At 40.6% G+C, this 12,690-nt stretch overlaps 1 protein-coding gene across 1 annotated transcript in view; it reads right to left on the bottom strand.

The window, feature by feature from the left end:
• The window catches only part of epha10 (EPH receptor A10), a 161,711-nt gene that overhangs the window by 42,235 nt on the left and 106,786 nt on the right, over nt 1-12,690 (bottom strand). Inside the window, exon 5 of the mRNA XM_026156066.2 lies at nt 9,387-9,716. Coding sequence (XP_026011851.1) covers nt 9,387-9,716 — 330 coding nt within the window. The remainder of the gene's footprint in view (nt 1-9,386; nt 9,717-12,690) is intronic.

Raw genomic sequence — 12,690 nt, 5'->3', positions numbered from 1 at the left:
AACAATGAGCCTGACAGCAGAGGACTGGGAAGCAAGCGCCACTCTCTGGGATGGAAAAATGGAGCCAACACATAAGTGCCAAAAGCTCCTGTTTCTTAAATGGCCTTTTGAGCTTGGCTTCAAAAGCAAATCAGTCCCTGTAGACCAGTATGTTAAAAAGCCCAACTTTACAGGAAAAATAAACATGTTTACATGTCTGGTCTCCTGCAACTTGTCTCCTGGCTCACCAATCACTGCCTAATTTGTTTTATTTGCCACTTGGACACCTAATCCCAAATTGCAAACACAATTATTCTGCCCAGTGCATCATAAGAGTGAAGAAGAGCAAGTGTGGAACAGGAGAAAAGGAAAGATGAAGATTAATAGTAAGACCCTGCTTCAGAGCAGGGTGAGGAGATGCAGTCAGACACAGCTATTATCTGCAGTGTTTTTTATTCATATCAGTACAGGAAGAAAAGAGGAGCAGAGGTGTTTGGAGGGAATGAGTCTTGTCTAGGTGTAACGCACACACACAGACACACAAACCTGGCTGTGAGTGGGAGGAATGGTGCAGGGACGGCACCTGGATGAAGCACATTTTCATCTCAGCTACTAAATTATACGTTGCAAGGACACAAATCCACACACCTTGGTGGATAGCTGTGTGGATTTGTGTCTAAATTTGTGTCTGTGTAGGAGACCAGCATTTGTGTGCGCAACACCGGAGAGAGTCTTAGGGCTGGCCTGATTGAATGTGTCAGTCAGTAGGTGGTTGGGTGAGAGACAGACCAGAAGAGCCAGCGAGACACAGAGGCTTTTCTGTATGACATATTCAAAAAGGCTCGATCAACATAATCCAGCTGTGCCAAAACACCATACCCTGAAAATAGGCTACCAATAAACTGGTGAATTTTTTTTCCTGCACATACATGTGATCAAATCTGGAAAAGAAAACACCCTTAACCTGTTTACATTGCCTTTGCATAGCGTACAAATCTGGCATGAGACGCCCTCACCGGGGGAGAGAGGCTGGGGCCAACTTCTTTAAACTGCTTTTGACAGCTGCACACTGACTGATTCTGAACACTCTCCGGGCCCAGCATGCTTTAGCCTAAAGGCTGAGGCATGGTCTGATCATGACATGTCCGTTAAGCCAGACAGCCTCTGCCCGAAGCCTCCACCAAATAAAAAACACAGGCCGCGCACAAACCCTCGCAAAAACACAAACATACAGATAGAGTGGCTGACCCAAGACTGCTGCAGGAGGTTGGCTAAGAAGGTAAATAAAGCTCTATCTGCCTTGACAGACTTGAATAAAGGGGCAGTGCGTATACACACACAAACGCTGCATCTTTACAGCCTCCATCCTTTAGCATGACACAGCAATCCGAGCATAGTCTAACTTCTTTGATGACAGGATCTGATTTGGAGTGTGATGATATTTGGATCTTTTGGATCTTCTTAAATGCAAAAATAACAGATGATGTACTACAGGTTGTTATAGAAGGTTGTTGTAAGCAGCATTTTCCAATTGTAGTTCATCTGGGAGCCAGTTTTAACTGGACAGCGGGGGAGAAAAAACTAGGATGACACAAACTTGCATCGACAAATGAATACAGATATTTTGAAAGTGTGCTTAAGTGCAGCTCTTGACTAAGAGCTGATATTAATTGAGGACTGTGAGACAGACAGCAGCTATAATGTAAAGAGTAATATAACCTATAATAAAGAGTAAAACATGAGATCTTTTTAAGATGTATGACAAAAGCTGCAAAAATACATCCACAGTCTTCCATTTGAAATGTAGTCTTTTATTAAGTTAATAGTTTAATTATGATCAAGTGATCATGGCTGTGGATGTTTTTCCCCTTCTTTCATCCTGTTTATCCCCCTTCATGAAAAAACTTCCAAACAAGCATTCACACAAACACAAAACCGTGTCTTGAAAATTAAGGGATGGATTGACATACTAAGCATTTGGCGCATTGTTAAACCTCTGCTGGATAAACTGTACTGTAACCCCTCCCCCTGGAATTTTATACATGAAATTGTATAAAAAGATGCACGGCGAATGAGAAAAGAGGTGTCTGTGTGCGTGCAATGTTGGTCTGATGAGCTGAACTGTCTGTCACCCACCTACCGCTGTATCAGAGAGGAGTGTACTGTCATTCAGAAAGACAGCTGCATCTCCACACAACTTGCTCTCTCTCTATTTCGCACAGCAGGACGCAGCCGCCTTCCCCTCTCCTCCAGCGACTAACCCCACAAGAAACCCAGACGGCGCGCACACACAAACGCAGCCACGCTCTCCACAGAGGCACGATAAAGACGTCACAGAGTATTAGAGAAAGTGAGACATGAAAAGCATTTTGGAAGTTTGAACTTTTTCTCTCTAGTCTGCTTGCAACCTTAAGCGTTTTCACCTGTCTACCCTCTCCCGGCAGGGGTTTCGACAAAAGATGTGCATCAAAGATAGGCTTCATGATAATATGATTATGAGGAATACGCTGTGTCTTCGTGTCATCAGCTATCTCCGAGCTTTGCTTTCATTCATACGCATTCCTCTACAATTCCCTGAACAACAAGGAACAGCCTGTAAATCCACATACAGAGTACACACACTGAACACTGAGAGTGCCTCTTCATAGACTCCAATTATAAGCCAAGAGGTAGGCAATTAAAATTCCCATCACAGGGTGACAAAGCGTCTTAAGTGGCTGGGCTATAGTCCTGAAAAGTAGCTTGATGACTCTATTCATTTGGTGCCTGCTGAAGCCTCACCTTCCCATCACTTCTAATTAAGGAGGCAGAAAGGATCCAAATGCCTTCATGCAAAGGGCTGAAGGGGGGAGAAGGCTGAGAAGTGTGAAAGTGAAAAAATAAAAACGGCAATTGGAAACTAAATGACAAAGAAACAATGTTTCATACCTTGGTATTTGAAGTGTCTCTTTCGTTCACTGAGTGAATGGAAAAAACAATATTCAACACCCCCCTCCCATTATAATGCAAGAAAAGTCTGATCCCAAGTTAATTCAGACTTAAACTTTAGTTCAAGTCTTCAAACGCAAACATGTGTACCATAGTTTTTTAAGGTACCCATTTGATTCAGAGAATCAGAGACAACCCCACCCTCAATTAGCTTCCATTCGTTTTTTTATCTTTCTGCCATAGTAGGCAATGTGAATAAGTACATTACCCAAGTACTGCATGTAACCTTCTTGTACTTCATTTAAAAACATTTTTCTATTTCCTTCTACAACCCTGCTTTAATTTTAAAGGAAAAATATTACATTACTTTATTTCATTTATCTGAAAGTTTAAGTGACTTTTCATTTCAATATTTAATAGTCGTTTTGTAATAAGTTATGTCTCCTGTATATTTGGCTTGCACCCCCATAAGCAATATTTGGTTGGGCTCCCTTTTCTCATATTATGATTTTATTAGTTTTTCTTATATACATATATTATGGATATTTTGTGTAGGAATTGCAGCAAATTTGAACTTCTTTCATAAGTATTGCAAGGTCTCCATCACACTTTTTTCAGTTTGTGTGGCCTTCAGTTTTAAACATTTTATTCTTCTGCTATGCACCCTGTGCTACTTTACTTGCTTTAAGTCATCTTTCATGCTTTATGCTTCCTAACTTTTATCTCAAAACCATCTCACCCTAACGCTTGTCCACACACAACTTTAAAAATGTATTAAGCAGTTTTGATATGTACGTCTTTAAAAATATGGTTTCAGATCGTTGTTTCTTCTTTTAAGTCTTCTCGCTTTTGCTCTTCACCCCTGCTCCCTTTTCTCCACATCCAGGCGTTCTCCTCACAATGCCACACCGCTCTCTTCTCTATCCCTCTACTTCTATATTCATTCCCCTCTCCTCTCCTCCCTTTATGCATCCATCTCTAAGGCCTATGTATCTCCGCGGGGACCAGCCATCTCAAAGCACGGCCAGTAATCCTCTCAGGATATTGAAATGCCAATCCTTCCTCCCTGACCTGCACCTCCACCCCATCTCTACAGCTACCCTGCATCCCTGTCTTCTTCCCTGCCTTAGCTAAAGGGCTTTGGATGTATCACTGGGGGCCACACACACACACACACACACACACACACACACACACACACACACACACACACACACACACACACACACACACACACACACACACACACACACACACACACATATATTGAACAATTCTGAAGCAAGATATCTTTTTTTAAGAAAAGAAATGAAGCATGGACCAATGTACAGAAATTATGTCATGCAAGCACAGCAAAGTATGGCCATAGACACATGGTCTGGTGCACTCTTTCGCTTATATATGCACCCCTAATCCACCTCGATATGGCGCCCCATGAGCCTTAGGGAAAATTGATCTCCCGTTTACCCAGCTCATGTCCCATCCCCTCCAGTTTCTATCCCCTACTCTTCCTTTTCCCTATTATCCATCCTTGACACGCCATGCAAAACTCCCCTTTCCCCCTGGTGGCCTGGAGAGTCCTGATAAAACCCCATCTGCATGGGAGGATGTGCATGTGCAAGCATCCAGTTCAACTGCATATTTTCAAAGAATTCAATTTGTATGTCGTTTTTTGTAAGGTTTAAAGACCGACAGTCTCTAAACTGCTGTTTCTAATGATTTGCATAAGATTCTGATTTTCCAATGAAAGCGGGCGAGGGAGAGAGAAGCTTGTGTTTGCATTTTATAGATGAAAATTGCCCCCTGGTGTATCTTGCATGTGCGGCTGGGGCGGCGGGTTAACATGGTATAGTATCCAGCAGCACTTTCTCTCAGCAGCTCGGTTCAGATTGTGCCCTTAAGTTGTCAGGCTTTCTCCACCCTCAGCTGCCAGTCAAAAAATGCCACCCACTGCTAACAAGCTTACTCTGCACCGAAAAACAAATATGGCGCAATCAGGAAAGGTGGGAGAAAATAGTCCTAAGAGAGAGAAGAAGAGAGATGGGGGAAAAGAGGGCAGTGGTGATCATGTCAGGACAGGTGATGAAAAAGGAGAAGATAGCGGAAAGAGTGGCAGTGAGTAGGAGAGAAATTACCATCTAAGAATAGTGAGCTTATGGGGAGAGCAGGGAAGGATGTGGGGAGGGAAATGAGGGAGGAAATAGAGGGTAAAAAAAGAAGAGATCGGTTTACAAAGGAAGGGAGGAGGTTAAGAAAAAGAACAAAGTAATAAAGAGATGATGAGGTGGCTAGAGAAAAAAAAAGGCCAGAGTGTGAGTCTGCTGATATGTGCTAGCTTTGTTCCAAATCCCTACTGCAGTATTTATAAAGGTCAGCGAGTTTTGATATGTAAAGTCTCGGTGGGGAGGTGCACACACAGGTGCGGACACAAAGCTAAGGTCCATACAGAAATGCTTTTTGCAATTCTGGAGCTGACCTGGCTTTACAGAACTTCAGACGGTATCCCGCAGATACATAAAAATCAGATGAACAACAAAATGAAAACCGGACTTATCATGCAGCGACAATAAGACCAAGTGAACCATTATTGAATTTGTTTGCAGGCTTTGTATGTCAAGTTTTAATATTGCGTCATTTTAATGATCACTTCCGCTTCTATCTGATAAAACTGAGCAGATCCTTCATTGACCTTGAGGTAAACCTCTCCCAGAGGACTTTCAACGGAGGGTAGCTCTCCTAGAAAATGCAGGAATTATTCTGTGGCACATTTCACACACTTTTTTTTTTCTTCCATCTGTCTCACAGACAGTATTAAACACCACACACTAAATGTCAGCCGAAATCCTCCCTGTCACAGAAAGTCTTCTAAAACCCCTGCAAAACACTCTCTCCTAACCCTTGTCCAATCCTCCTGGACGACACGGTTAGCCGCACAACTCATACCTTAATACCTCGTAATAACCAGAAATCAGTGCCATGGTAACTGCTGACAAGACAGACAGACAGAGGAGATAAAAGTGAGAAAGGTTTAAAGAAATGTGACAATGAGGAAAAAAATGCTCACCATAGGTTTGTACTTCTGATAGAGTATCCCAAACCCTGGAGTTCGGGATTTTACGCAGGAAGCTGAAGAAGGCCAAGTTGTCACTTGCTAGTCACGTTCACAGATTTTAGCTGTCTGAGGGATTTTTTTGGTGGGTGTGGTTTAATTTGAGGGATCAACAGCTCTGCGCTGCTTATAACTTCTTTAATTTTCATTTACTAACCGATTTGCTTTTCCAGCCACATGTGGGCATTGGCGAAGTTTATCAGCTGTCATCGCAATAACTGGATAAAAACATGAGCAGATGTTTCCAGCAAACAAACTCAAAGAGACAGTATGCTGCCTCACCGCTATACCTCTTCAAATTAGACTTGTTACCTGTAAGAAAAGTCAACATCTGGCAAACGTGTGCAGATATTTTTCCACAGGATTTGGTGGAACATGGAGAACGACTTCACTTCAGTGACAATAATAATGAGAAAAATATAGGGTTTTTGAGCTCCCGCTTTGTGGGGAATAAATAATTTAAACCACTAGGTGGTACTTGAGCAATTACTCTTATGTCAATGCAGTGGTAGTTTAGGGACCTGATAAAGCTGCCAACTTGGCACCTATAGAGGTTTTCTGGCACTGATAGGAAACTCTAAGCCAGTATTGCCCAACCACTGTGCCACAGCACATATAGGTGTGCCGTGAGAAATGATCAGGCGTGCAGTGGAAGATTATCTGCTTTTTTTTTTTTTTGTATTTATACGCAACACCTCAAAGGCCGGTCCGTCAAATTATTGTTGGACATAAACCTGTCCGTGGCGCAAAAAAGGTTGGGTTGCTCTAAGCGACTGGTGTGAGTAAGGTGCAGAACAATTACATTCTCTTCCACTAGAGGGCAGTACAACTACCTGCTCTAATGAAATTGGTTGCCAACTGCCAGTAAAACAGAAGACGACGAAGAAGAAATTACATAATAGTCATGCCGTGAGACGACGCAGCGCGTAATAGCAACAGATAAATATTTGAAAAGAAAAAGTAGTCAATCTGACCTGGGTCCTAGAGAAAATTCCGACCCAGATTAAGGCCCTAGCATGAATAGTGGTTGGGACAAACCAAATCAACTCCACTGTGCCTGGTGCGCAGGGAAAAATGATCAATATGCTTTTTGTGACATTTTTGTTTGGTGGTGTGCCATGTGATTTTTCTAATGTGAAATATGTTTTGTGGCTCCAACGGTTGGTAAACACTGATCTAAGCTAATCCCAATACATGAAGATGCGATTATATAATCTCGTCCGGGTTGGGGAGGCCCTAAAATCCTGTCAGGCCCCGAGAAAACTGTTTCCAGGAGTGGAACATTAGGACTACAATGTCCACTCTTCTGCCAAGATAACTGGCTCCAGGAGCAGAGTAACAACTTCATGGATGGAGAAATCAGGTAAACACAGACTGAACAATGGATTTAGATTTATAGGGAACCTAAAATGTGATGTCTAGATTGTTCTGTGTCTGCTAGATTTCTTTTCTGAATGAGTCTGAGCTTGTCTGACCCTTAATGCTGAAGCATTGTTCAACTATAAAGTGAAAATGAGAAAACAGTAGAATGCAAGCTTCACTAAATACAAATTTTTCCCAAGCTCCCAAATCAAGTAAGTGATGTCAGTGCTTTGTTCTCATACACATAACTGTGCTTCAGCCCATCACTCGTGTTATATACAAGTTTAAGCTGGTCCAAAAAAGAAGATCCTGAGAAACACATTTGTTTTTAAACACTCAACATAAATCTCCTTAAGTTCCTAGGACCTGGCATCCACATATGTGGACATCACATTTTGGGTTGTCTAGACCAAAATACTAAATTTTGAGCTACAAGGGCCTGATATCCACTTACGAGGACATCACACTGCCACTGTTCTATCGAAATTTTTTAACAAATGTCCTCATATGTGGATCTCATTTTTCTCAGAAACAAATATCAGGTAAAAAAAACCCCCAAAATTCATTGTTTTTACATTCATCAGGTCCCAACATGCCCAAATATCATACAGAAATTAAAAATGCATGCCATGGAAGAGTTTGGGTCTTAGGAGGTTAAATATACTCTCTTTTTTATTCTTAGATGCATGCCTCAGTCAAAAACCACACTTTCAATATAACAACTATCCAAAAGTTTAACCCACTTTCCCACGATAAAGTCTTACAGTATATATCCTGAACTTAATACCTGGAAATTCATAGCAAGTCCTGCAGCCTTCACAGATGCTGCACAGCATTCATCATTCAGCCCATTTCTCTAAGCTACTTTCCAATTAATGGCAAAAGCACATTCTGCCATTCTCACTCTCATTGTTTCTCCATCAGATAGTTTGTTGTACAGCACCTTTCATTCCATCTTCCACCTATGTTTCATTTGCATCATTATGTTCATCATTCATATTTCCTTCAGCTTTCGCAAACAAAGATCTCAAACATTTTCAAAGATATGCGCGGCGGTATAACATGCACAGTCATGTGTACGTTTGTTTACAAAAGAATGTTTGTCAGCATTCAAGCCAGAAAGTAGGCTTGTACATCTTTAGTGTGTGTATGTGTGTGTTTTGGTCTTTTCACACTTGAGCTCCTCCAAATAGTGAGTGCTATTGCGGTGCTGGGTGACAAGGCTACTTGGTAAAGTGCTTTTCAAGCCTCTGGCTAATGGCCTGCTGAAAACTTCTGCTGATGAAAATGAGATCTCCCCTACCAATGAGAATTTCTGCCCTGTCTGCAGCAACAGACATATTGTCAGTATAAGGGTGTATGATTGAAGTTTGTGCTTTTTTCAAAGAATACACAGAAATTCAAATCACTACAGAATACACATTGCTTCTGAATGCCATGTCAGTAAATCTGCATTTTGCTGTAGGCAAAGGTCACAGTGGGTTTTACAGAGTACAAAGTGCACATAAATATGATCTGTGTGTATGTCTTTTTTTGTTGTGTGCAGAAGTAAAAGCGGATTGTGGTGATATCATAAAAAATGCATGCGTTATTTCCAAGCAAAACATTCAAACGTTTCAAATAGGGGTCAAAATAATTTTTTAGAGGATTTTCTTATGTCGAAAATATGAATAAAGTAGTAGAATTTGTCTGACCAGATGAAATGATGACATAAACTTTGTAAAACCACTAGAAATTCAGTCAAAATCAAGTGGAGTTAAAAAGTGTTCAAAACCGGAAACGCATGTAGTGCAAGTTTATTTAAAGTTCATCTATTTTTCACACATAATGTTGCCTGATGTCAGACGTGTCCTTGTTGGTCCCTACTGAGTACAAATGCAATATCTTTTAAAAGGTGCATTCTTTGTCGTTTGTTTTTTGGTTTCGGAGTGTGCCACGTTTAAGTGCAATTTAAATGTTTTCCATTTACATGTTTGTGTTTGTTTTTGAAGGTTGAAATGGAACTTACCAGGCAGGCTTGTTGACACGTTGACTTGTGTGTAGAACCTCTTGTTGGGCAGCAGCTCTGACACTCCATTCAAGGCTTCTACAGTAAATGTGTAATTGGTGTTGGGAAGAAGATTGACCACAGTCACAGTTCTTTCTGTCAGGCCAACCTGCTGAGGCACAAATCCAACGCTAGCCCCACATGGCTCACACTGCCTCCCGATGCACTTCCGGCATCCCACACTGTAGGTCAAATCCACCCTGCCCCCTGTGTCGGACGGAGCAGCCCAGTCCAAGATCAGCGTGGACTGCTTCAGAGTATAGGTCAAGTCTCTGGGAGGGGATGGGGGACCTATGAAAGAAAAAAAAAAGATAATTATTTAGATTTATTAGTTATCACAGGTCGCTCATGAGCAGTTTGTAAGAAAATACAATGCGTGCTCAATTTGAATGAACTGTCATGCAATTTGATATACAACAGTCCAGAGGCTTTATGGTGGGTATAGAAGCATTTATACCAACAATATCATTATAATCAAGCGCCAGTGTTGGAAGGTTACTTTTACCTTTTGCCTTCATATTAAATAAATTTTTGAACAATAATTTTGATTTTAATGATGTGATATGATGTGATATGAACCATTTTACATAAATAGGTGAGGGAAAATCTGAGGTACTTGTTGTGAAATATTAGTGTATGTAGCATTATTATTATACTTTGACAGTTTGAAAATATATTTTAAGAAGATGTATTGGACTGAGACGGAGGAGGGATTATTGCTCATATAGGAAGGAAAATATTTGGGGTAAGGCTCAGGATTTGATTTAAAAAAAAAAAATAGAATAACATTCCCTTTTGTCTGAAAGATTAGCGTTTTTTTCCATTATGTACTGGTGTCATCTGCTGTGTGAAACAGACCCTCCCTTTACTCTTAGTAAATAAAGATGGCTTGCCATGGAAAGTGTTTTATCTCTCCCGGAACACGAGTCTGATTTGATATGAGGGGCAGTGATGTGAGCTGCCTATTGAAAGGCTGTGTGTATCAAAAGTTCAGCATTATACAGTACATGACAGAGGTAACAAAAAACTGTGTAAACATGTCATTTAAAGTTAAACCACTTCTAAATGAACCCCCGCAACAGCTAAAAAATAAAATATACGATCCAGTAGAAGGCTGTAAAAAGCCAGACCAGAGGACTCCATCCTATCACTAAGTCAGCATTCAGTGTCTTTTGGTTCATATCCTCTTCTCACTGAAAGCACAGGTCCATTAAAGGTCATGAATTTTACATACATCCTTGTATGTGTGTGCATGTGCGTGTAATGAATAAGTGAAGGTTTGCTGCACTGTGCGTGCCATCAAACACGTCACACACCACAGCTGCGTCCCGCTTCCAAACACACGTGGTGCCCAGGGTTACATAAGCCCAGAAAACATTCACATTATGAACACACACACACTCGCACACACACAGTAGATGCAGACACAGCTGGGCCTCTTTCTCACGTCTCTGTCCACTTTCATGCTTTCTTAGCCTTGCAGTCCCTCACTCTCTTAAGGTTTCTCTTTTCTTTCCATCTTACATTGCGAGTGCCTCTTGTTAAAACTTCACCTCCACAACTCTTCCCACTCTTTTACTCTTAACCTGTCCCAACCTTCTAACTCCCTTTTCCCTATAGCCCATCCACATCACTATTCAACTCAATCTCTACTCCTCCAAAAATATGATACAATACAGAAAAACTTGCATTTCCCTTTAAACCATTGTCATTAAACTGCATGTGTTATCTTTATATGCTACCCCCTCTTAGTTAATCTCATCAAATGAGATCAGGGACATCTATGCCAGAGATAACATAGTCTGACAGGCATGAGAGTATTTTTGCACCAACAAGGTGATTCCCAAAGCACTTTTAGTTGAAAACTTGACATATCTCAGCATGCTATATAGTGCATCCTTGAAAAATGCGAGAAAACTGGACAAATGGAGGACAAAAAGAAGTGACAGACCTATCCACATCAGATCTAAAAGCCATGTCCCCAAGAAATAGGAAAAAAATCCAGCAGAGACCTGGCACGCAACCTGAGAGTTACATCAGGCTCTTTAGTTGATCTGTCTCGTGTTCACTAAAGCCTCATCGAGAATGTTATAAGTGGAAATGTGGATGTCAAGAACCAATTCTTAAAGAAGGGAAACAGGACAAAAAGGCTGACGTATAGAAACACACACTGGAACACTGGAAGTCGTGGACTGGCCACTCTGAAGCACTAACCTCAACATTGTTGAAGCAGTGTGGGATCATCTTGGCATGTTGAAGAATAAAGGTAGTGATACCAACTATTAACTTCAAAGCTCATTAGAACTCTGTTTTTGCCAGATATACTCTGTTTCTATTCAATCAATCAATAAACTTCAATAAATCACTGCACCCATTTCATATTTTAACTAGCAAAATATAAAGAAATGAGGAGTAGCTCAAGACTTTTGCATAACACTGCACATTTATGGTAAACAACAAGTTTAGTTTTTTAAGTTTTCAGAGAAAATTGAAATTGTGCAGTCTTCAAAATCAGAAATAATTATTATGCAGCAACATCATTTTGCAGTTATTCTCAAACAACGATTTTGCTGATTTAATTGCAGAAACATCTGATGACAAATGGTATGCATCTCGTCTCCAGTTTTTTTTTTTTTCTCTCCAAATAGTTATTGTGTTACAACTGGAGCTGTCAGCAGAAGTTCTCCTCTGCCAAAACTTACAAGAATTTAAAGACTAATTTTAATTAACTATTTCTAAAGTTCTACTTTTCATCTCCATTGCTGCCAAGGGAAATGCAGCAGTGTGCTCTAATGGAAAAAACTCAATCGTCACCATTAACAATGGCAGTCAGTTGAGTCATGAAGTAACAGATGAAGCTTAATCTTATAATTAAAGCTCTGTGCTCCTTCAACTTTTTCAAAAAGAATTCTTAAAGCAACTATGAGGTGCACAGTCTCTGATTCTCAGTGTGGTAAACACATTAGGGTCGTGATACTACACTAGCATTAAAAAGGGAGAAGAATAAAATCAGTTGTTCTTTAATCACTGGCGTAATAATGCGCACATATCAAACACTTCATCTTTGAAAATCATAATTTTTTCTCTTACTCTTATGAGGCTAGATTCATCAAACTCTTTCTCTAAATGTACAGTGTGGTGGATTAGTAGAATCTGGGGATTATCATAATTACAGAATCTATAGTGTAATTAATGTGGTCATTAGGCTGCTATGAATATTATCACACAGGATCAGTGAGCTCAGCAATCAATATTATAATTACAC

This window comes from Astatotilapia calliptera, chromosome 22 (genome assembly GCF_964374335.1).
Source record: "Astatotilapia calliptera chromosome 22, fAstCal68.1, whole genome shotgun sequence".
In the NCBI taxonomy this organism is placed as follows: Eukaryota; Metazoa; Chordata; class Actinopteri; order Cichliformes; family Cichlidae; genus Astatotilapia; species Astatotilapia calliptera.
This window is presented reverse-complemented; position numbering and strand designations above follow the sequence as displayed.